We start from the raw sequence: 26,873 nt of genomic DNA on the forward strand, positions 1-26,873 counted from the left end.
GGTTCTAAGCTACAGGGCATCAACTCATATTCTGTGAAAGTACAACAGGCCTCTCACCCAAGTTAGTGTCTACATGGCCAGTCCTTGATAGGGAGTGAGGAGAAGCTCAGAGGGAGGATGACAGTGAGAGTACGGCTTGAGCGAAAGACTCAAGCCGAAAACCAAGATGAGTTAGAGTAGTGAAAACTATGAGAGAGTGACTGTATGGGAGAATATGGAGAGAAAAAGGGGAAGAGAGGAGAACATAAAGTTAGGAGAGATAGGAAAGAACAGGGAATGAGAGTGAAACTGGAGAGACATTTGAACAAGCAGCACAAAAAGGCAAACTTTGCAACACCCTTTACCTATTCCTTTGGCTTACTTTGTCACTAGAAGTCTGGCTTTCACTGTGACACTGGTTGCCAGCACCACTCACCAAAGGAACATTTTGGTCACCTGAATGTTTATTTATTTATTATTATTTATTTTTTTACAAATTGTACACAGTGGGTGTATAGGTGCTGCACACATTGACATACAGTCAATTGACAGCTAGTTTAGAATTGTGCAAAGTAGTCTTGCCAATTTTGAAATAGGAGTTTCACATGGAGCATCAAACGTGAACCCTTCACATATTTTGGGTAGTATGCTCTTTTAGTAGAATCATATACAAAACAAGTATTCACTACTCATTTGTTTTTACTTTTGTAGCATGACATTGGCACTTGCCCTAGTACAAACAATAGGGTCCAGGCATGTAGCACTGCAGGAGAAACAGGAAAAAGTGTTGCCTATATATAGAGGAGGTACATAGAGATAGCACTTGCAACAGCTTCCTTCTATTGAAAAAAAGGTAGAACTATAACAGTAGTGCATATGTGTCACTATAGCTCACAAAACAGGTACAGCTGTGGCAGCAGCAGTGCAAGCTTCCTTTCCTTATTGAAAAGGTGGGCAACTGAAGTGCCAGCAAATCAATCTTATCTCTCTTACAAAACAGTTAGGACCTAGAAAGCAGCAATATAAGATTCACTACAAAGTGGATCCTTAAAGTGCAAGCTTTTTTTGCTCAACAGAACTGGTACTCATTGACAGTAACAAAACACACATCCTTTTCTCACTGAAGGTAGCAGCAGTGTAAGCTCATCTTCCATTTATACATTCGAATCTAAATCCGCTGAGATGAGTATTCGAGTAAATGAGTCAGTAAATGAAAGTGTGAGTACTGCTGCCACTCTCACTTAGCGTTCTCTGTCACTGCACTTGTAGCCACACTCTTTCATTCCTGTTTTTACTTAAGATACTACAGAGATGTTTCATATCCTGATACTTCTGCAACACTCCTACGTATGTCACATACTGGAGCCTTGCTGCAGTCACTGAGTCTTGCTTTCAATGTCTGCAGTTTTTAATGTTATCAATCCCTGCAACTCCTGCTACTGTCACTGCAAACAAGTGTTGCTTCCATGATATCCTGACAGTCCCTTCTGCTGTCACTCTGAGTACTGTGGTCACTGGATGAATCTCATGCTGGCCCACTGCTGCTTCTGCACATCATGTACAATGCTGTCCTCCCTTGCTGATCAAAATGCCAATCCTTCTACAGTCACTTCACTGGGCTTAGCTGGAGCAGGCAACCCCAAAGTGGGAAGATTGGGGTGTAAAGCATACAACATTAATCCAGCAGCTGCAGTGCATGTGAAAAAATCCGTGGTGTATGGTTTGGTGATACCACAGATGAAGGGGGGTGCTCCGATGATGGTGTTCTCAGTGGATAAAGGTTCTAAGCATCTCATTTTACTTCTAGCTTTACCTCCCATCTTCCTGTTAGAGAGCACCAGGCATCTGTTTAGGAGGAGGAACACGAGCTTCGCACTAGCTGAGAGTGCAGGGTGGTGCAACAGGAGCTCAGTGAGAGGGGTGCAGCTCACACATGCATGTTTCTACACCCAGTTTTTCACCTGGCGATCCTCATGTGTCTCAGTCTAATCCTGCAAAAGTGGATTGTGCTGCCAATGCTCATCATAACAATAATACATATAATTTTGTACAGCTTCTGCTCTTTTACAAACATGGCTGCAAACATACTTCTAATGATGAATTTACGATGCAGCATGTGCACATTTACATCTCAGTATCTTTGCCCAACCCTCTTTCATTCAGAGAGAAAGAAACTGTTGACTGAATGCAAGTGCACATTTTGGTGTTTTCATTGCAGAAAAAGTAATGGTCTAAAAGTCAAGTATCACAAGATACTGTGAATTATGAAAATGATGTAATGTTTGCTCGTGAAATACAGAGTTGGTCTTTCTGATAGCCTCCAAACCACTATGCATAGTTTTAACATTGTCCTTGCTAGTAGAATTATGCAGCATTGCTCAAGGTTATCTAAATTTTGCAATAGAAAATGAAAACTATTTGGCACATTTTCTGGCCATATTATTTCCAGCCATTAGACTTAGAAACAATATTTATAGTGAAATAAAAATTTTGAAAATTATGTGGCAAACTCAGCAGATCCATAATTAGGCGGTGAACTCGGCAGTCACATAATTACATACATTTCCTGACCCATCCATTGCCCCTTGTTTTATTAAGAATTAATTTGTGACAGATAAAGAAACATTCTCATTCTGTTAATTGCCCGCAGTTAGCGGCACTTCAAAATAAGTATGTAATATATAAAAATGCATACCATGTGTAAAACAGTCCTATTTTGCCACATGGTGCTCTAGTGACATTTACAAACCACTTGACATTTGGCCTTGTGGTTTATGATGTCATCAGACCCCCCCTTGTTGGTAATATTGGACCATATTACACAGTTACTCGTACTGTATCCCCCATCACTCTCTAAATATAAACATGGCTCTAACCCATTGTGATATGTAAATAGACAAACCTGACCTTAAGCAAGAGACAGTGTAATCAAGGTGCTGTAGATGTATGATACCTACATACCAACATATTTTGCATTCAATCTTCTCATTAGATAGAATGAGGAATATGACCTAAGGCCCATGGTAAAATATCAATAGAATATGAGTGATTACAAGGTTTGATGAAGCCCAACATATTAAGCATTTCAACTACATTCTGAAGTCCTAACCTGTTTTTGAGTGTTTCATTACACAAATTAAGGAATGAGTGGTCTAGTGGCTATGCTGACAATTTGAGGACCTCAGTTTGAAGTCAGCTTGGCACTTGACTGAAAATTGTGTAGTTGTGGGCAAATCACTTAATTTCACTGTAAGTAAAATGTAAATGTGTAAGATACTAGGGTGAATGTGTGTCAAAAATAGGTGTAATCCTCCATTTGATGTACACAATCTTGCATTGCCTTATGTTGCCTCCTATAATGTACAACACTCTCTTGCTCCCCAGCTAGGTCTGTGCTATATAAATACCAATACATGCTTATTAGGTCGAGCATAGCAGCGCACAAGGGCTGCTTTTTTCGACCTGTTGTAATCTATTCCGTGGGCTTTAAACATGCCCATTTAAGGCCCATCACTTTCATTCATTCCTGGGCTTGCTTTTCAACAACCCCTTAATGTCATTGTTAGATGCTTTACATTTGTCCCGCCTTGAGGCTCTTTTGTTACGCCTTGCAGACTGACTCTAGTACATGGATTATTGCACGATTGCTGATATGCTTTCGGGAGGGTGGACTACTTTTTTCTTGTGTCTCTCCCCTTTGCGCTTCATAGTGGCCATGGAAGTCTGAGTGCAAACCGTGCAAACTCAATCAGCAGTTTTGGAGCGCTCATCACATTGTTTAAATTGTTAGCTATTCGGAGTCATTTCAATTTTGCTTTTGTGTCTCCCCTCTGTGCTCCATAGCTTTCAGAAAACCCTTGTAATTGATAAATGCTTTACCTAAATAAAAACACATAAATCATCAAAGCAGATCTGCCGGAACAGCAGGAGAGCCAATGCTACAATATTCTCTGCACTTGGGGAAACTCGCCCCAAAATGCTCTGCAAGCATTCTTTTTCAAAACATTTTTGCCCATAGCTCAGCCTGTGGTGGCCCTAGGGCAATGTTCAGCAGGACAAAGATTTTTTGTCTAGGTCACCTCTGGTTCCCCACACTAGATTAGTGGGGACTCCAAAATAATAACCCCTCCAACCATTCAGTGTCTTTTTAACCTCGCTCATGTCTGGAACTTTTGTTTTACAGCTGAGAATAGTTTGTGTTTTAAAGGCCTTCTTTGTAATATCATTGTAGTAGGCCTACAAAAAAATAAAAATATAATTTATTTTAAAAAGTACCTTCCTCCACTCAACTTGCCACCCTAGCCACTCTGTTGTCTTCACTGTAGGCACAGGCTCCCAGCCTGCCCTGCAGCCAATCCTTATGCTGCTTTAATGCTGCTGCCAGCATGAAAGCAGTATTGGGATTGGACGGAGCACCCAGCAAGCGTACTCCAAGGCACAGTGGGAGCCTCTGCTTGCTCTCTCCAACACAGTGCAGGGTTGGAGAGAGCACAGTGTGCATGTGTGTTTGGCTAGCCCGAAATGGTGGCCAAACATACATGCGCACTGAGGTAAGTGCTGTACACGCCCCTCCTTCCCTGTCATCGCCCGTGACCCCACCCCTTTTATGATAAAACCATAATAAACACACTTTATTATGGTTTTATCATAAAGGTTTTGCAGCTGCTGCTGCTGGCGAGGGGGGAATGCTCCTCCGCCACAGCAGGGGAGCCACTGCTGTTCTTATGGCTAGAACTTTTGTTTTGTACCTGGGAGTAGTTAGTGTTTTAAGGGTGTAGTTTGAAAAAAATGTTCCAGTAGGCCTACTAGCCCTTTAGTTATATGCAGGGCCACTGGAATTATGTGGCAGAAAGGACCAAAATATGCAGCAGGGTTGGCCAAGTTATATAGCAAAAAAAAGTCCAGTTATGCATTTACAAGGCCAAGAGCTCCAACTCAAGTAAAGATGAGATGTTTGCATTACAAATGCTTGTTTTTAACACTGTTACCAGTTACCCAACTTATTATGCTTTGTGGATACCCCTTCCTTTTGAGGTCATGGCAAACGCCCCTCATTTTGGGACACCCAAATAGAAGCCTCCCAGGATTTTCTATATCACAGTACACGCCTTACAACATTAATGGGATTCATACAAGTCTCCTTCTCAACATCTGCGGGAGCACTTTCTTATGGTATTGGGAGATCCCCCACAACCATATTCTGGTTTCCTGCAAGTATTTGTTTATTATGCACCTTGTGTTGCTTTTCATAAGAAAAGACACCTTACCAGTAAACATTTAGTGATTTATTTTCTGTGCAGACATGCACACCAGGCACAGGAATTGCTTGGTACCAATGACCTTGCAGACAACAGATGCTCACAGGTCTGGTGGCCACAGTCTGAGCTCCTGCAGTGCTCACTGTCTCAGTAAATACATTGGCAAAGCTGGTAGATCTGGCTTTATTGTGCTAAAGCATGAAGATACATGAATGTACTGAGGCTGTTTGCATGTGTTAGAACAATGAAGTTGGACTTATTGGGTTTGCCAATGTGTGGTTTAATACTGGCTTTGAACATGTCTTGACCTCTGCAGTTTGAAGTACCAGCCAGTTCGGGCTACTTGCGCCTCTGATTGCAAGGCCTATCTCTCACATAGGCTAACATGGGGATTGCCTTGAAATATCTTTTAATTGCAGTTTCCCATTGGGAGCAGATAGAGATATGGAGTTTGGGCTCTCTGAACTCACAATTTAAAAATACATCTTTTGCTAAAGTTGTTTTTTAGATTGTACCTTTGAAAATGCCACTTTTAGAAAGTGGGGATTTTCTTGCTTAACCATTCTGTGCCTCTGCTTGGCTGCTGAATCCACGTCTGGGTCAGACTGACAGTTGGGCTGTTTGTGAATTCACTCTAGACAGTAACACAAAGGGAGCGGAAGTGTGTCCTGCATATCCTGATGAGTCTTCCTGGGCTAGAGTGGGAGGGAGGAGCTGACACCTGCACTTGAAAGAGCTGTGTCTGAGCGCGTACAATATAGAGCAGGGGTCTTCAAACTGGAGGTCGGACCACCCTAAGGAGGGCCTTAAGTGATCCCAGGGGAGTGCCAGGCTCTTGCCAAAAGAAGCATTATGCTGATAACAGGACTTTGTTTTAAGTGAGGAAACAATGAGTGGCAGTAAACCGCTCTGTAACAGGCCATTACTAACATCTTTTGTCATTTATATCCTAGCAGGGAGAATGTGTCAAAATGGAAGGGACTCCAAATACTCTTCACATCCCCCACTTCTAATAATCACACTGTGGATACCTTTGCATGTTAGTAAGGCCTACCTGACCAGAATAGTGTTCCAAATGTGTTTGTTAGCATTTTTAAAAAGATGACAGAACTTAACTGCAATGTTTAAATAAGCCTAGACATATTTAAACATTGCCAACTTAATAGAATAAATTGTGAAAAGGTCAGAAAGGAGGCCGATGATTTTTTTGCCCCACACTGGTGGGGGGCACAACATAAAAATGTTTGAAAACCACTGCCCTAGATTCTGGATGGGGCAGGGCAAGAATAAGGCAGGGTCTTCTGTGCTACAAAGGCTCCTTTGAAGTTTGCCTAATTAAAGGCAAAATGAGTAGTGGACCCAAAACCCCAGACTTTAAGAACACTTCTGGATCAAGTGGAACCTCTGCCAAGGAGAAAAGCTGAAGAACTGTGGGGAGGAGTACTGACCCTTTGTTGTGTGTGCTTTGCTGGGATGGGTTGGCCTGCAGTTGCTGCTTCTGCCTTAGAGAGGACAAAGACTGGACTTTGCTGTGTATCCTGCTTGTGAAGTTTCTCCAGGGGCTTCGACTGAGCTTGCCTTCTGTTAAGAAGTCTTGGGGACATCAAAGACTTCATCTGCCAGCACTTGGGCTCTCTTGCTGATATCCCCTGGCTTGCCAACTGGTGCCACATATCCAGTCCCTGGGCCCCTGTGCCCCTGGAAGGAGAAGCTGGTAGAACCTGAGTGAAGATCCACGCACCGGAGCCGAGCAGCTGTAAAATCGATGCAGTGCCTGCCTCTTGGCAGCAGAAATCAACGCATCGCAGGTCAGTGTGACTTCACCATTGCTGTGCTTCCAGATTTTTCACGCAACATACCTGGGTGTCAAAATCTTCAACATTACTGCATGGACCCGAGGCTGCTTGTCCATAATCAACGCACCCCTTCACTGTAAGGAAAGAAATGATGCATTGCTTACCCGGCTGAGAAAGAATTAACGCACTGCTCCACTTGCTAGTAAGGAATGGACGCATCACTTGCTTTTCTTACACATATTCGCCCCTGCGGCTTTATTTTTGACATATATCAGGTACTTGCTGCTAAAACAACACATCCATTTTTTCCTATGGATTAAGACTCTTTTTACTTTAAAACTTGATATCTTTACTTGTGTTTGTTGGATTTTTGTCGTTTTGGTCTTTTTGGATTTAGATAAATATTGCCTATTTTTCTAAACTGGTGTGGAGTCCTTTTGTGGTGTTTTCACTGTTACTATGTGTGTTTGTACAAATACTCTACACATTGCCTCTGCCATAAGCCTGACAAGCTACCAAGGGGGTGAGCAGGGGTCATCTGTGTATCTCCTTTACCCTGACTAGAGTGAGGGCCCCTGCCTGGACAGGGTGTAAACTGACTGCCAACTGGGGACCCCATTTCTAACACAGGGGCCATGCAAAGGCTTTGTGCAAAGATGAGATGACTCACCTTCTGACCTTGCAAACAAAGTATTGGTGGACATTGGGGGGCACAGCCTGGTAAGATGGCTGACAGGGAGTGAATCCCCACGGCTCCTGCCTGCTTGCCTGAAATCCTGCTTCATCCTACATTATTTGTAACCCTAGAGGGGAGAAAATTTGCCTGGTGTGTGGCTTCCTTGCTGTACCAGACCCTGGGGGAGCCTTTTGTGCCTTGGATGTGATGGCGCTTGGGGTAGGCATCGGATCCAGCAGGTGAGGTCTGAGGCATGGTCCTGACCTCTATGAGCTGCTGGCTGCAGAGAGTCTGGCTGGCAGCAGCAGACTTGTTTGCCGTGGTTCGTCACTGGGCCCGATTGGGGCCTGGCAACACTAAGAGGAAGCTGGCTGGAGGTGGCAGCAGCCTCCCAGAGTAAAATGTGGGGCTAGCGGGTCCCCATTGTCCCAGTTGGGTGGTGTGGTAGTGGTTGGGCAGAAGTTGAGCTCCACTGTGGCTGTACGTGCTGGGTCCCAAGAGACTGAGGCAGTGCCTGATCACTGGGGGGGCAACGGATCAATGGGCTCCCCAGGTTAGTGGGGGATAGCCAGGGGCCTAACTGGTGCAGCAGCAACCTACCTCAACTCAGAGATGACATGTAGCCTCAGAGGATCTGGTAGCCCTAGTGGCAGTGAGGAGCTCTGCAGGGGGCAGTATTTGCCCCCTCTGGCAAGTGAAGCGTGGTCAGAGGACTCTCTTGACCTGATTGGCTAGAGTGGGGATGGCCTGGGTCTGGGAAGGCTGGATCCGGGCATGAGTACACTGGGCCTAGGGGGATAGTGGCAGGAGCCCAGGCCTAGCTAATGAATAGGGTCACAAGAGAGCCTCCTTGAGTGAGAATGTATGGACTGGAGGAGCAGTCGGGAACAATATAGCCAGCTAAGTCCCTTCTGGACAAGTGGAGGGGTGTCCTGAGAGGTGGCTCATCCCCATTGTGATTGGAGAACCCAGGAGACTGTGGAGATCAGTGGTGGTGGCAGTGTAATACCCCCAAGGAACTGTGGTGGGTGCCTGAGAGGTTGTGGGACTGGGCTTCGTCGCCAGAGGGACAGCATTGGCATCCTTGGTGCATGAAGGGCACTTCTGTGATGTGCCTCTGGGGAGAGCACCGTTAAGTGCTTCCCGGCGGGAGCTGTCAAGGAGACTGGGCATTCTGCAGACCCCCCTCTGAGCTGGCGGGGTCTGACCTACTATAGGCACATACCTGTGGTGGCTGCAGCAATTGAACTTCTGAAAGGGTGCTTGGTGGCACCAGAATAGGAAGCAAAGTGGAGGACCCTGGCTGGCACACAATGGGGAAGGACAGGCCTCCAAAAGCAGCAGCCACTAACACAATTACCCACTACAAGACCCCACTGCATAACTCTCAGGGGGGGACTTGCTGGGAGGGTGTGGGGTCTGCTGTACTTCTCCAGAGCACAAGGTGGAGCCCTCTTTGGCTGATCTCCTGGAGACTGTTCTTGGTTCATGCACTGCTCTGGAACATAACATTGAGACAGTATCCATCAATGTCAACTTGCTCAGAGTAGATCTACGCAAAGTAGTGGAGAAAGTGACCATGGCAGAGGGCACCATCGAGACACTCCGTGAGGAAGTGGCAGCTTTTGAGCGACAAATGGGCAGAAAAGATCTGGAGGCTAAGGTGGAGGACGCAATGGGTGTTCCTGCCGCAGCACCATATATATCCTGGGCTTCCCAGAGCAGGTGGAGGGGATGTTGGAGGAAGGCTTCCTGGAGCAGTGGGTCCAGCGATTGAAACCGCAGGATCTCTCAAACATTTTTGTCATTGAACGAGTGCACCAAGCACTGGTGCCCCTCCTGCCTGCTGGTGGCCCCCACTCAGGCCTTCATAGCCAAGATCCTTAACTACAGAGATAGAGACGGTATTCTCAAAGCTGAGAGGGAACAGGCAGTCCCTAAGTTTGAAAACTACTCAATCGCTATCTTCCCTGACTACACCATTAAGGTGCAAGAGCAGCACAAATCATTCCTTGAGGTAAAGCTGAAGTTGAAAAACATAAAACTCAAATACATGTTGCTCTATCCTTCCTAGCTTAAGGCCCTAGCCAATGGGAAGGCACATTTCTTTGAGCACCCAGAGGAGGTTGGGACTGGTTGGACAAGCACCCGTGGGATAAGGTCCATGCCCGGAGCATAGAGCCTTAGGGCCACCTGAAGATATAGTTGGAATGGGGAGCTTCGAGGGGATGCCAGATCCTGGGCCTCGACCTCAGATGTGCAGAGGGTCACGATTCAGGAAGATGGTACAATGCAAATGGCTGGGCCGGGAGATTCACAGTTGACTGAGCTGGGCCAGCAGACACGGCGATCCTGGAGTCAGATACCCAGTCTACACATCTCAGTGCCATTTTGGACATAGACTTGAGGTCATAGTGAAAATACAGAACTGTGATATACTGGCCCCTTTGTATGTGAACTGTTACGGTAGTTATGGTTATTTCTATGGAAATATGGTCCGACTGTCGCACACAATACCAAAGGGAAGCTTGGAGGGCTTGAATGTTGTATGTGTATGAGTGGGGTCCTTAAGATTCTAGCCCAAAATGTCTGGGATTTGGGTACATACATTAAAAGGCACCGAGTGTTGTCATTTTTAAAGTTCCATGGGATGTCCATAGTGTTTCTCCAAGAAATGCACCCTAGGGACTAGGGTATCAGGAGAGTGCAGAAAAATGAAAAGGGCAGGTGTTCCACATGTCATTTTCCACTTATGCTAGGGCAGTGTTGATATGGGTGGCCCCTGGGATCCCCTTTGCTCTTACGTATGCAGAGGCGGATATAAAGGGGAGATATGTGGTTCTGGAGGGGCGGCTGGATGGGAGGCCTATTTCCCTGAAAAATCTGCACATCCCTAATGTTGATGATCTCCCAATTATTTTATAAGATCCAGGAGGTGGTGTTGTTGTGCCTGGATGGTTCATCAGTGTGGTTGGGGGCTTACAGTAGTGTCCTGGATGGGGACACAGAGAGGTTGCCTCCTCGACCCAATGTTAAGCCTCGTATGATGAAGGCGCTGCACAAGGTGATGGACAATCTGGGTCATTGGGATGCCTGGAGGGCCACCGGCCGAATGATAGGGGGTTCACCTGTTATTCTCCCACACACAATACTTAAAGCAATCTGGAAGGATCTTGTTGGCTGATGTTCCGCATGGTGATTTACAGGGGGTGACTCATTGGCATGTTTTTTTGTCTGATCATTTACTGGTGTGCTGTGAGCTGACTCTGGGGCAGGCCGGACTGTGGAGACTTCCAGCAGACATCCTGACTGACACAATGGATAGGGACGCACTCTTGAAAGCTTTGACAGATTATTTGGAGGATAACTGGGGCTCTGCTGGATCCTGATGAACCGAATGGGAAGCCATGAAGGCAGTTGTCAGAAGTCACTGTCTGGGTCTGACTATTGGCCTGCGAAGGCAGTTTCAGTAGGAGTTGTGCCAAGAGGAGGGGGAGCTTGAGTTGGTGCAGGGGCCTGGTGCTCTGGCTAAGGATGCCCAAACGGAGGAGCTGTGGTTGTGAAGGAGCTTTGCAGGGAAATTTGGACAGGCTGGACATGTATACGTGTCCTCAATATAGGCAGCGCTTGCACCGGGAGGGGGACAAGTCTAGCAGACTTATGGCCTGGCTGCTGCGTCGGGAGACTAGTGTCCTGTTGGTGCTCTATCTGAGGGATGAGGCAGGTGGTCTGACAACTATGCAGGAGGTGGTTGTGACTGTGTTTCAGTAACACCAGGAGAAGGTGTACAGTGGCACCCGCAGAGACCCAGATAGGGTCCCACTTGAGGTCCCCATGTGGGAGGGGCTCTGCCTGAGGAGTTGGAGGCAGGTAATACACTGGAAAAACTGTGGGCAGCATTATGGATGCTCCCAAGTGTCAAGGCTTCCAGGGGTGATGGGTTTCCCATTGAGTTTTATCAAGCATTTCCAGCAGCACTCATGGAGAAACCGCTTAAGGCGTTCCTGAAGCGGAGGAGCTGGGACAGCTTCTGTCTAGCATAAGAGAATGACTTATATGTATGATCCCCAAACTGGGGGGAAAAAACTCAGGCCCAGCAGCATTATCGTCCTCTGACAAAGATTAACTCTGATATTAAGATTCTGTGTAAATTGTTGGCTAATCAGTTACTCCCTGTAATGTATTGTTTGGTCCACCCTGATCAGTGTGGATTTCGCTCCAGGTTGGAGTTTGACATTGAACTTGAGGTAGCTGATACACATCCTAAATGAAGTGGAGGGTGTCAGGGAGAAGATTGCATTGGCCTCCATTGATATTGAAAAAGCTTTCGACACAGTAGACTTGGGGGTAGCTTTTTGGGGTCATGGAGGCTATGGCTCCAGGTCTGCAGTTCCAGTTATGGATACACCTACAGTGTATGTGGGTTAGGGTGGGAAAGTACAGTTCGAGCCGGTGGGGTCTTGACCGAGGGGCTAGGCATGGCTCCCCTCTGTCACCTCTATTGTTTGCCCTAGTGATGGAGCCCTTGGCCACTCAGGTCCGACGGATCATGCGTGGATGGGGGATTGAGTTGGGGCAAAGTAGGCACGTGGTGTCCTTTTATGCCATTGATGACTTGTTTTATCTACAGGCCCAGAGGGAATCCTTGTTGATACTGATGCAGCTTTTTTGGAGGACTTTGGTGAGGTATCTGGTCTCAAGCTCAACAGGGCAAAGTCATTGTTGTTTCCACTGGCGGCACTGGTGGCATCCGTACCTGTGATTGAGATGCATTTTGGGTCAGCTTTGCTATTTGGGGGGGTGATGGTGGTGCACACGGAGACAGAGCAATTGCAGCACAATGTGGAGAAGATTTTGACTTCTTCACAGGGATCGATGAGATTCTGGAATACTCTGCTGCTGTTGCTTACAGGTAGGATAGCCGTGGCTAAAGTGGTGTTGCTGCTGCCATGCCTGTACACTATTCAGAGCTTGATGTGTCAGTTGAGGGTAGGGGTTTTCCTGCAATTGAACACCTTTCTTACGTAACTCTTGTAGGAGGAGAAGCAGAGTAGAGTGGTCAGAATGACATTAATGAGGGGATCTCTGGAGCATGTACTGGGGGCACCTAACCTGGAACTTCATTGTTTCACATCCCATCTGCAGCACGCGGCCCGCTGGTTGGTGAAGGGAAAAACTGGGAAAAGGACCTTTTGGCAGAACTGGTTGAGGATAGTGAGCTCCCGAAGGTGGTGATGGTGGACTAGGGTGTACCAAGGGGAGTCCTACATTGTGCGGAAGACTGCCGCGATTTGCCAGAGGATGGTTAGGGCAGTGATTAAGAGGGCCCCATTTCACAGCGAGCTCCCGTTGTGGGTGCTTGCTCCATTTCGCCAGATGGAGGGGGCTATGACATTCAGATGCAGCATGAAGGAGTCTGTGAGTTGGGGGGGCGTGTATACTAACAACACCCTCATTTCCTTTGAGGACGCATGGCAGCAGGTTGGTCTTGTTGCGAGGCAGTTTTTACAGGATGCAAGAGTGACAGACATGATCAAGCAGATATGAATCTTCTTTCCAGCAATGCCACCAGATTCTGTAGTGCTGGGAACACTGTCGACGATGGGTTCAGGGTAGCACCTTGTCTCCCTGGTTTATAAATAGCTTCAGATGGATGGCATACACTGGCAGATGCAGTAGAGTTGGGGGGTAGATATGGGTGCTATCCCTTTCAGTGTGGGCTAGGAATGGCACATTGCTGGTAAGTGTCTAGTAATGCTTGCTTCCCGCCTAAACATTCTCACCTCCTGCATCGCACCTATGTGATCCCTGTGCAACTGCATAAGTATGATCTGGGGCCATGCCCGACTTATCCCCATTGTAAATTTGGGCAGGCAGACTTTATACACTTGGCATGGAGCGGTGCAGCGTGGGGGTCCTTTTGGTCAACTGTAGTGGACATATTGCATAGGACCACAGCTTTGCAGTGTGACACCACAGCATTGCTTATTGGGTAATATTGCTTGACCTAAGAAATGCAAGATGGCTTACTGTTTTTTGCATTTAGCCTTGGCCTGGCCCGGCAGCAGATTGGCATTACCTGGATGGGTGTGGGGACGCCTGAGGAGGCTCAGTGGATCCGGGATGTATCAGAGTGGTCTCTGGTTGAGGAGAAGCACTTCAGGCAGGTGAGAACTGATGACAAACTGCAGGCGGACCTAGAGGCTTAGGGTGTGCTGAGAGAACGCTTTGTAGGGGACACGGAGAGTGAGTCTGATGCTGATGGTACTGGTAGTTTGAGTGATGCATCCTCATCAAAGGGGAAATGGAGGGAGCAGGATCTGTGATGCATTTACACGGATTTAGGGGATGCTTCTTTATGCTGATTATGGCACCACCATTATTCATGGCTTTTATTCTGTCTCACACCTGTAGTGCGCCTAATGTTCAAATGACCTGCTAGTGACCATGTACAAGGATGTTCGTTTCATTTTGGGAGAAAACAATAAATACATGTTTTTGTTGCTTTTTTAATGTATTTCTGAACATTTGTCATGGAGGGGAGACAGATCATAGGGACGGGGCACTGAGTAGCATTGGGAGAAGCTGAGAAAATTCCCAATCACGTGAAAAGAAGCCTAGTAAGGTGGTCAAGTGTTTGATAGGGCGAAGGCCCACTTAAGGGTTATCATCATGTTCAGTACTGCTATCATACATCAAATGCACTAACTCAAAACCGCATGGTATTGAATTTGGAACAATACACATCTCATAGAAATGCCCCACTCATTAACGCCTCTTCTTTTTGATTGTCTTAAGATCGTTTCATTTGCGAGAACAAGTGAGGAGACAGAAGAATTATCCTTGCCTTTTGAGAGTTTTCTGCACAAAGATGGCACCCTCTACACATGCTTCACTCAAGACGGTACTATGTTCTACTTTGACGACCAAAAAGTAAGAACATTTTTGATGTACTATGCTTAAAAAATGATTAGCTCTTCCTGAATTCACGTTGCTTAAAGTTTCATGAACCCATTACTCATTAAAAAGCCATGGACCAACAAAGTGTTAATGGATATGTGAAATATCACACCTGCTCCTAATCTGGCATTTTTGGCACCTTAATCGTACGAAGCCTTAAATTAGATTATATTCTTGAGACATGAAACAGAGAGAAAGATACAAATAATATTTTTTTCTATCTGTACTAGTAGAGAAGATGAAACATACATATTGTTTTACATGCAAATTCTCAAAACTAATTAACAAGTATGCAATATATGCTGCGCATGCGCAATTTAATTGCACGTGTACATCTATTCCCTGAGAAAAATGTGCACTTTGGTAGCTTTCACAGACTGACTGGCAGAGCTTCCAACAAATACCTCATTCACACAGAAAAGTACTAAAATCCTCAAATTCCCTTATTGCAATCTCGAAGACTGAAGAAGTGCAGTACAAATTTTCATTTCCACTGCCAATTTAGGGAGGGATGTGTAATTGTAAGCAGTTTTATGGACAGTCACTTTAACTCCTTAGCTGCTGAGGCTTTTACTCGATTAGTGCTTATTCTTCAAAAACTTGTTTCCTCATCAGGTATCCATACCAAATTTGCATGCTTTTTCTCAACATGATGGGGATTCTAAATGTAGCCGGGGTTTGTGGATTCCCCTGGAGGGGGCCTAAACAATAGCTAACATATAGCTATTTTTTCGGAACAAATGTTCTGCCTAAAAGTGTTTGTTTTTTCTCTTAAAATGGCATTAACAAAAGCTTTGCTGTGCTAAAACCACCATCTTCCCAGCTTTCAGGAACATTCAGCACAATATAAAAAAACTTTTTTTTACTATTGTTTTAGGATTTTTTTAAGAGGTAGCTAATTTTTTTCAAATGTTTGTACTTTCAGCCTGATTCCAGTTTGCAGTGGAAACAGGCGGTTGATCCTGGAAAGCTACACATTTTTTAAATGTAGATAACATTCTTGATTCAGCAAGGGGTCATTGGCCTAGATCACTTAAGGTTTATCTAAAGAAACTAATGGTTGAAATAAAGTATGAAAAATGTGTACGTAACACAGCCATTTGTGACAGTGTTTTCATTTGTGACTTCATGTCACAATGGCCGATTTCCAAAAGCAATATATCAGTATATTCGCTATACTCATCTGGATTGCAGGGACATATAAGGTTTGTAGGTTCTCCAAGAACCCAGACTACCCAGGGCCAGCAAATGAGCTGCACCTTACAATGACTTTTGATTGTGCACTGAATACAGATCAATTTATGTGATAGAATATAAAGAGTGAGAATGGGTATGAAGAAAACCTGTGTATTTCTGAAATGTACAGTATATGCTGAGTTGAGGAGCAGCATATATTTGTGCATCTCTGAATTTGTCTGTAGTAATGCTAATTAAGAGTGCATTTTTAAATGTGTTTTACACGCTGGCTTACAAGAGGGCTTGTGGACGTCTGCCAACTGCCCCCAAACCGTGAAGGGAGAAGTGCTCTCATTGTGCAGTGTAGTGAGGACGTCTACTTCCACCCTGTCTGAGAACTTGACAAAAAGCAGTTTGTTGCAATGCAACATACTGCTCTGGTATTATTGGAGCTTCATGAAAACAAGCTCCTGAAGGAATACTTTGTTGTGGTTTTTGATGGTTGCACAAACCACAGTGCCAGCTTTGTAAAGTTCACTAAACAGCTGGACTCCTGAGTAGAAGTTGTCTACATGAAGGTTATGACCTTTATGAAGGAGAGTCTGGGCAAGCTCTCATATGATCCTCTCACTAACTCTTAACCCAGCAGCAGTGATTGGATTAATGTAACGTAATTAAAATTACTTAACATTAAAAAATATAAATTCACTGAAAAAGCCAAAAGTTACAGGAATTTTATAGTTAGGAAATAGAATAAAACAATTCCTTGGAAATTCACTAAAACACCAAGGGTTACATGGATGTTATAGTTAGGTTCAGATTTTACACACACAAACCATAGAAATTCAGGGCCTGATTCTAACTTTGGAGGACAGTGTTAAACCGTCCCAAAAGTGGCGGATATACCACCTACCGTATTACGAGTCCATTATATCCTATGGAACTCGTAATACGGTAGGTGGTATATCCGCCACTTTTGGGACGGTTTAACACCGTCCTCCAAAGTTAGAATCAGGCCCTCAGTCTTTACAGTTGGCGTTATTTCCAGAACTTACAACTCGAGCCCTAAGGTAACTATAACTGGTGCCCTCATTATGCACTGCTAATTACCCCAGTTATTATATCACTCGTGACATCTTCTATGACATCATCGATAATATCACTGTAACATTTGCAGTCAAATTATTGATGAGAAAACTATGCATGGCAAGGGCGCGAGGTGTGGTTGCCTTAGGGCACGACTTACAGTAACTTAATAACTTTATAACAGCTGAAATTCTATGGTTTTGTGTGTGTAACTTCTGAACCTAAGTATAACGTCCTTATAATCTTTGTTTATTCAGTGAAAGAAATCTATATCCAGAGGGGGTCGGCCATGGTCAGTGAGGGCTGACCCCTCCCACTTACAGTGTCTAGTGGTCCTTACTCATGGATCACAGTGCATCAGCAATTCCGCATCAGCCCACACATCACCTGATGGGAACACTGGGCCTTCCTTCACCACGCGTCAGGTGGATGACCTGTTAATGTCTTCCGTACTGCAAAGGCAGCACAGAGGGCATCAACAGGTCATCAAAAGCCCCAAAGGAATTAATGACAGTTCATGTCAGCACCCTCCCGGGGGTAATGTGGGCATGAGGCTGGACCCAGGCGATATTATCAGTATGCACACCTGGCTCACTGAGGGCAATACATAAGAATGCACCAGGTGCATACCCACTGCTTGGTTATGCCTGGTGGGTTAAACCGTAACAGGTAGCATAAAATCTCTGTGCTCTGCACGGCCCTCCCCTTGCCCACAGACTCCATTTGAGAAACAGGATCAGAAGCAAAAAACTGTAGCACAAGACCTGCAATGGGCATTCTAGCAGATAATGACTGAACAGAATGTGTTCATTATGGACCTCGAGTATTGTTGTGCATATGGATTCTCTGCTTTCTCACATTATGTAATCAGATGTAAGCCAGTGCACTTACAATAAATCCTGGCATGGACAGGTCAAATATCCAGCTGAGAGAAATTTTCTAGTACAGCATATGCCGAAAATTGCTCCAGGTGCATGGCTTAGCATGTATCAATGTGTGACTTTGTGCCGCATGTAAATGTAGTCCAATCACTACCACCACCAACTGATAATTCAGTTGGAAACCTAGAGTAAATGGTGAAAAAGAACACACTGCCAATAAGGACAGGTGTCTGGTTTTATACTGGTGTGCAGGGGCAAAATGGTTGTTTCTAAGAGTGGCAAGGTACTGGGGAAGGCTCCTAAAGACTCCTTCCACTCCTTGGCCCCTAGCTTGAGTGCTAAAAGGTCTATCCCACCTGGGGAGGGGCAAGAGGAACTCGCTTGGCCACTCCACCTGGCAGAATCATTTCCACCTAACTTGTCTGTGTTGGTGGATGAGAGAATAGCAGCTTGATCTGTTTTTCCAGCCACCAAAGAATAGATAGATGTGTTCATTGAATTTCCCCTGCCAAGATGTTACTGACTGGCTGACTGAAATACTATATGCCAAAGCTGTTGGCATTTTGTATGTACTGTGCACTATTGAGGTATGTCCAGTGTGAATGGCAGGAAGTGGTGTATTTGTGGATACAGATCACCTTACCACTCCAAGCCCAAACCATACTCAGTTCATACCTTCTTTATCCCAATCAGGAACACCTTTAGTTTTCCAAAATATACTGTTGTAGTCCATCTGGGACAGTGTAGAGTCATAATCTGAATATTTCCAGAATGATTTATTAAAGGTGAAACACGTTTCACAGCTTAACACGGTTACACAGCATGTCCTGTCCCAGTTCTCTATCCCAGCAACTCCACTCATTCTATCCTCGAATTTGGAACAAACAGAGCGTGCATAGAATACAAATGACTTACAAAAGAAAACATAAACTAAACTGTACATACGTAATATAGTTCAATACCAAAATAATGTATACCTAAATGAGTAATATAAAAATATTAACGTCAGAAGACATAACACATCTTCCTCTTTTTAGATAATTAAAACTCACTTCCACTGTGAAGTATTATGCATCTTTTCCGCACACAAAATCTTCCAGCCACTTAGATCTAACCCATGTCCTTCTGCTCCTCTGTTCCTTGCATTCCTTATCAGAAACTCTGTCCTTCTGTTCCTCTTCCACCATTTCCTGCTCCCGTGTTGGGACTACTTTCTCTTCATTCTCTCCAAACTCATTCGACTCAGACAACTCCAAACTATCCTCTTCTGCTCTAAAAATGTTTACACTATTTGCACCATTACCTTTGTCATTTTTAACAACTTCTCTTTTTTCATCCCCTAATATTTCATCCATAACAGCCTTATTTAACATTCTCTCTTCTCCTATACTTCTAAAATTATGCTTGTACAAATTACTGTCCCCTTTAAAAATAGCAATTCTTCTGAGGTTCCAGACTTTTCTATCGCTAAAAAGAACAGCATTACGCAAACTTTAGAAACTTGTAATGTCTCTGAAAATTGATTCTCTCCTTTTTTAACTCCACGTTTTTTTCATTTCAACCCACATACCTTTACAAATACCTAAACTACTTGAACCTCTTTTATTATCAAAAGCTTTCTTGTATCGCTGATGCTTATTTATTATCTCTTCCTGACTTCATCAAAAGATACCTTGAGATCAGTAGTCTGTAATAAGCACTCTGTATTGCATTTGGCCCTAGGTCCTCTTCCTCTCATTACCTCAAAAGGAGATAACCCTAGTGCTTCATGGTCGGTGGTTCTTTATTCCACACAGTTTAAAAATGTTGAACCTCCCAGTCACACCCATTCTTACAAGCAATTTGAATGGCATAGTTCAAGACCTTGTTAAATCTCTCAGTCATGCCATTTCCACTTGGATTATATAAGGACGTAGTTCTATGTTTCCCACCTAATCTCTCAAAATACTCCTTTGCTAAATTTGACACAAACTGTACCCCATTGTTGCTAACAAATTTAATGGGTAACCCTTCATCTACAAATGTTTTGTCTATGAATGTCAACACTTCAAATTAATCAATTTTCTCAACGATCTTGACCATAGGCCATCTAGAAAATACATCTATCATGGCAATGATATACATCGCTGGCCTACCAATGGGGTCCATAATATCAATAGCCACAGAGTGCCATGGTTTTTACGGAATGGTTGGCCCACACATGTTGGGTCTTAATGTTTCTAAAAATGTGTCATAATTGACACATACTATACAATCCCTGGCCGTTTGCTCCATATTCATGTCTATTCCAGGCCACGAATACCAATTCTTAAATCTTTGTTTAGTTTTCACAATTCCACAATGATCTTCATGACACAATTTCATAATACTATTTCTAAGCACAAAAGGTGGAATTGCTCTATCACCTCTAAAGATGGTTCCATGAACAACTGACAGTTCATCCTTTACTTCCCAAAATCGTCTTACGTTTTTTTAAACTTTAGATTTATTTGGCCATCCTTCAACAACCATTCAATAAGCTGTTGTAAGTCTTTACCCTTAGTATATTCTTTCTTCCATACTTCTCCTTTCACACATGAAATACCTTCATCATGAATAAGTGCAATTTGTAACTCATCCTACTCATTCTTATCACACTCTTAAATATCTGTTGGCCTGCAAGTTAGAAAATCAGCTAATACATTACTTTTCCCAGGAACATATACTATTTCATAGTTGAAACCTTGTAAATGCATTGACATTCTAGCAATTCTTGCAGATGATTAGTAAAGTCTTTCCATAGTTAGTACCTTAACAAGAGGTTTGTGATCACTACAAAGAATACATTTCTTGCCCCAAACAAAAGATCGGTAATGTTCCATGGTCCAAACACATGCAAGAGTTTATTTTTCAATAAACAGGATTTTTTCTTCAATAAGTGATAAAGCTTAGGATGCAAATGTAATTATTGCTTCCTTTCCCTCCTCATCAATTTGTATTAGAACACCCCCTAAACCTTTGTTGCTTGCATCCAAAACGACCACATTTCTACAATCAGGATCAAAACTACTCAACACATGAGCTTGCACAATAGGCCACCACCAAAGGAGAAATCCACTCTGAGGATTCAGTAGGTTCTATTATATCAGCACTCACTAATTTTTCTAACTCTTTTTCTACCTCCTGTCTGAGAAGTATGGGTATGTTTCTTATTGTTTCTTATTTTATGTATTGTAGGACATGTGTTAGCTTTTAAAACAATATGATGCTCAAAACCTTCTTGCATACCAATCTTTCCACTGCAGACTTTTGTAAATTGTTTTAACATATCTTTTCCAATGTTCTCTCCATCATCAACAACCATCACAGGCTCAGGATTATTAGGATCCAGAGTAATATGTAAATCACCCTGATCTTTCCAACCAAGTACAGAGGGACCTTTTTTTGTTATGTACAATTGTCCAACTGATTTCCTGTTCTGATATTTAAAGGTTAAAACTCTATAACACTACTGTTCTTTTTTTCATCGGAAAACCCTGCCAGACAAATGTCCAGTTCCAATAACTTATTTCCTTTTTTTAAAGTTACGATTCCAAACTACATTTACCATGGTAAAAGGGGACCCAGAATCAGCATACATTTGCATTGTTACCCCTCCTATAAGGCACACTGGTTTTCTTTGAGTTTGTTTGTAATATTATCATAAATGTTCAAAACAAATGAGTCTTTCAATGTGATCTGGTCAGCTACATTGTTTACACCACAGAGCATCACTCTTTTTCCATTGTCATCTTTATTACTAGAACTTTCACTACCTTCATCCACACATTTCACTTGAAAATTCTTCTTTTACTTACAAGCTCTGGCAAAATGTCCCATCACTCCACAGGCTGTGTACTTTTGTTTTAACGCAAGACAATTTTTACTGGAACCTAAATGTGAACTACTGTCACAACGAAAGTATTTTAACCCCTCTTTCTTTACAGGCTCTTGTACTCTTACCTTCTCCTTTTTAGATTTTATTCCAACCCTTGTGTTTAACCTTTTTAACCACCTCCTCATAAGACTCTTTTGACCCTGTCTTTAATGTTTTTGCACTCCGACTAGAAAAAGCTGCCTTCCTAACAATAGACAAAATGTCTTTAAGATCTGCATCTCCATTTACCCATAGTCCTTCTTGAATAGTCGGATCACAGGTATGCATAACCACTTGACCTCTGAATAGCTGTTCTTGCAAATTATCACATTTGCAATCCCCACCTCCTGTTTTCTTTGAACAAAAGGATACCTAGAAATACCTATACATACTTTAGGAGCAAAGTGGTTATCAAAATATCTTAGCACATCATCAAACACATTTGACTCTCCACCTCCTGTTGCTTTGGTCATCTCCTCATACACCTTTTATCCTTCCGGACCAACAGAATGCAAAAAAATATTTTTTCTTTCTGGCTTTATCTTCCCTTCTTCATTGATTGTTTCTAGGAAATTTAAAAAATAAGCTTTTCATTCTACCAATTTCATGTATGGGTTTCCACCTGCTGGCCATAATGTTTGTGGAGGTTGAAGTGCAACATTTTGCATCGCAATGCTGAAAATGTACTGAACACACAAAAACGGTGTCCCTTCTTCACCCAATGGGACTAGTTCGCTTTTTATTGTGTTTAAAATAAGGCGTGCTGAATGTATCCAAGTAAAATGGTTGCTATCCTTGCAAACAAAGTTAATAAAAGTAATCACTTACTGTTGCGCTTTAAATGTATAGTGAGGAGGACCCAGGCAGATAAAGCTTGAAGAAATAAATGTACATTAAAATGTACACTTAAAGCGAGATGACATGCTAGAAACGCTGCGTTGCAGTTAACCATGTAACTGGATATGCGACTACATTAAAATAAAAATGGCCGCAGGTACGATGACGGTACGCGAAATGTGTGTCTGGAGACTTCTTCCTGCGTGGGTGCGGCACTATGACGAACGCGCGCACAGCAGGGCATAAAGAAACACTGCCTTTAATCCTACAGCAGTTCCACATGTTGTGTATGACTTCTGTGTGATGATGTCATGGAACAACATAGAACAACAACATTGCACAACGAGCTCAACCTTGAACAGCTACTGTATAAAAAATGCAGGCGTGAATAGATAACGGTGCTTCAAACATATTGGTGAGTAAAATAATCACCCTTACCCGAACTACGTGGCTGTGCTTCCCAAAGAACAAAATCTTCAAAGTATGAAAACGAGATGTTTCAGTACATTAACAGTACTATAAATGCTAAGCTGTGCACAATCTTCAACACTAAGAAAATCCTTTCAATTGCGTGGGATTCCTTTGGTGTTTTGACTCTTCAGCTCACCGCCAATCTTGTAGAGTCGTAGTCTGAATATTTCCAGAATGATTTATTAAAGTTGAAACGCCTTTCACAACTTAACATGGTTACGCAGTACGTCCTGTCCCAGTTCTCTCCTCCCAGCAACTCCACTCATTCTATCCTCCGACTAGAAATAAACAGAGCGTGCATAGAATACAAATGACTTACAAAAGAAAACATAAACTAAATTGTATATACATAATATAGTTCTATACCAAAATAATGTATACCTAAATGAGTAATATAAAAATATTAATGTAAGAAGACATAACAGACAGCAGACTCTCTAGTGGCAGTCGGACAAAACCAGGCACCTACTTACATACTTAGAGGAATGGTAGTCACATGCTTTTTCCAAGCTTGAGCAAGTGCGTTTGTCACAACATCACTCATAGATAATTTAGGGTATGATTTGGAAAACACTTCATATTCAGTAACTTACTACTCATGTTAACGCTGTGAAAAGGCAGAGGCAGATGTTTTCTCTTGGTATGGTTGAGTCATATGTAGTGGGGAATCCGGAAGTAGAATCTTTCCAAACATAGAGTCAACCCCAGACAGAGGCAGCTCAGCACGGAGTTGAGTTTAGGTTGTCCTGTAGTATTTTCTACTAGGATTGGACTGTTTTAGTCGGGTGTTTATGTTGTGAAACTGGAAGCAGGAAGTGATCTCACAAAAGAATAATATTTTTATTTTTTCAAAACTGACATTTTCATAATGCCTACAGTTAATGTCAGCAGAAGTAAATGTTGCTAGTAAACAATGCCTGAGAGTTCAGTTTGCTCAAGCATCACATCACTGGGTAGGCAGAGTTGGCAACTATGTGGTGCAACTACCATTTCCTCAACAGTCCCTACTCCTGGATTTGCTGTTTTGTGCAAAAAGAGCCAAATGCATCAAAAGGGAAGAACAGGTTTACAGCAGACCAGCTCACAAAATATTTTCCCTGAGGATTTAAATCTTAATTTCACTGGATGTTCTGCAGTATCTTTCATATTCTTTTACTGTCACCGACAGGAGAGCAAGGGACAACTAAGACTTGCCAGTACATAGATTCAAATGCTCCACGGAGTGGCCACCATTGCCTCATGGATTACTGTTTATCTGCGTGTGCATCATTATCACCATTGGTGACAAAACGGTAGGATACATCCAACAGGGCTGCTCACTCAGCATCCTTAAAAGACAAGGAGATACTGTCAAAGCACTACGGATCGAAGGAACAGAAGTCTATTCAGAGCACACCTAGAAGAGGATGAGGAATGAGGCAATGAGTACCAAAGAATTTGCCTTGAGAAAGTAGGAGGGTGTCGGCCATCTCACTCCAGCCTCAACTTCATATTCAAGGGTACTACACCAGCTAAAGCTGAAACTGAAACTCAGTCTTGTAATTCCCAGAATATATGTGCTCACAATTGGAACAGCGTATAGCCATGTCTATAGTAAAACAGAGGGTAGCGGACTTACAATAGGCAGTACCCCAGACCAGAAAATTCCACAAGTATGGTAAGCCCATTTACTGGCTTCTATGGGTATACTTGCAATGCCCATAAAGATATTCCAAGGTTGTATGATGTGAACGATAATTATGAATAAATTGCTGCATTTGCCTGTCCATAGAGTTTTGTTCAATTGGAGCTGGCCAAGCAAGTGAGATGCTTACCCAGGATTGGACTGGGTACCTTAATGGATCTAGGAATGGAAGACAAGTCTAATAAAAGAGGATAAAAGTGATTGAATTTTCATACTTTGCTTGGACACATTAGCAATGGAGTCAGGTAATTTGGCAAAACAGTGAGGTAGACCTGGGAAGCTTGGATAGCAGTGATATGAAGGGGTCTCAGTATATGTGTGTGAGGAATACAGGTCTGATACATGAACAGTGGGCATATTTTTGAGGATAGGTATATTCTCTCAGCTTGAATCTAAGATGCTTATAAGGTGTGGCAACGGATGGGCATCACAAACCCCAAGTGTCCTCCCAGGGTGTTCCCCCTAATGCCCAGGGAGTACCAATAAGTAAAACATTGAGGAAAGTGAGTCCAGAGTGACATGTATGTTCTAGAACAATTACCAGCCAGAGCAGTAGAAAAACGTCGCTGGTGCCCAGTCTTAAATTAGATGGTCCTGGCTCAAGGAAACCGAAGGGCTAGATGTAAAAGAAGGGCAACACATGATTCTATGTCCCTGTGTGAAGTACAGCTATTTGGTTGGGACACCTATTGATGTCATTATCCTGTGCAGGTAGTGGATGCCAGCTTCATGCCTTAAGAAACATGGGACCCAGACTGGCAATTGAATCCGCCGTGACAAACGGGTCAATACAGACCAACTACTGCCAAATGACATCATGAACTTTAAAGTCTTCAAAAACCGAGGCAGTAGGAAACCCACTTCCTAACTGCTTCCTGAGCAAACGAAACAGAGGATGGTTATTTGCCCAACCATCACACCTAGTCGTATGCTAGTAAACGGCATTTTAAGTAGCAGCAAACGTGAATAGCCCATGACACCTGTGTGTGATGCTCATGAGCTTACATAGGATGTAAAGTGAATTTGTGGGATAAAAATTCAAGAGGCAGCTAGGGACTGAAACCCTTGTTATGTTTACAGATGAGGTACCTGATCGTGGGAGCTCCGAGATACAACTAATGTTTCCTTATTTTAAATTTGGAAGGCGTAAGAGTAATATATAAAATTGAGCTTACATTTCTCAAGGGTAGACCTGCTTTCAGGCTAAACGTCCACATGTGAAACAATCCTCTGCAAATAAAATTAGCAATGTATGACTTCACATTGTATTGTCTGTAAAGTAACATGAAATAGATATACCATTGTATTGTTCATTTTTCTGCTACCAAAGAAGGGACTCAGTTCACGTTTTTGAAACACTTGCTATTCACAGCTACAGTCTCTAAGCTGTTCCCCTAATCACTGCCTAATTTGTGCTTGTTTCCGGGGCGAAGCACCGGCACTTATATTCCAGGGCCTGCACTTATTTTTCTAACTCAAGCATTTACTGCGAGCAAAAAAACATATGGGAAAGACGGAGGAAGAGAAAAACGAAAAAGCGTCACAATGGGAGAAAGCAGAAAGCTGCAAGAGTGACCTGAAGGGGAAGGGAGTGGTTGTAAATGGACTGAAGAGGCACGAGGTGGCTTCAGGATTTCGCTGACTCAGTATTCCGTGCTCGCACATTTAATTTCAGCAGCCGCTTGCTTAAGAGAAGGGCTTTGGGCACCAGCACGTTTTTATTTACAAATTAAGCACTACCCCCAATAAATGCCCTATCTGCACAATCACAAAATGTTTGAACACTCGCTTTGTTCTGTCTATATGCACTAAATATTCGTTTGAACCTATACACCTAGTGTACTAAAGGTTGGTACTAAAGGTTTGCAAAAGTAAGACCATTTTGTGCACTGATTTGTCATAGTAAAAGTAAATTCTCTTTTCTGATAAGCTATGCACTAATCGTCACTATAAATAAAATGATCTGGTAAGAATTTTCGTGTGGTATCTACTGTAAAGTGATGATGGATTGTTAGGAAAAACATGCACTGACTTCAGAATCGATTCACAGAGGTATAAACCTACTTTTAAGGCTAAAATATTTCAGTTCTTGACTATCCTTAATTAACAAATGAATTCCGGTCAGCCGTGTTGAATTTCTCCTCCATGTGTGCCGTGAAACCCACATTAGTAAA

The 26,873-nt window shown here is 43.2% G+C and overlaps 1 protein-coding gene across 1 annotated transcript in view; it reads left to right on the forward strand.

Annotated features, from left to right (window-relative positions):
- LOC138287930 (kinesin-like protein klp-3) overlaps positions 1-26,873 on the forward strand; it is a 549,187-nt gene that overhangs the window by 123,359 nt on the left and 398,955 nt on the right. The window contains exon 3 of the mRNA XM_069228961.1: positions 14,508-14,642. Coding sequence (XP_069085062.1) covers positions 14,508-14,642 — 135 coding nt within the window. The remainder of the gene's footprint in view (positions 1-14,507; positions 14,643-26,873) is intronic.

Source organism: Pleurodeles waltl, chromosome 4_1 (genome assembly GCF_031143425.1).
Source record: "Pleurodeles waltl isolate 20211129_DDA chromosome 4_1, aPleWal1.hap1.20221129, whole genome shotgun sequence".
Taxonomy (NCBI): Eukaryota; Metazoa; Chordata; class Amphibia; order Caudata; family Salamandridae; genus Pleurodeles; species Pleurodeles waltl.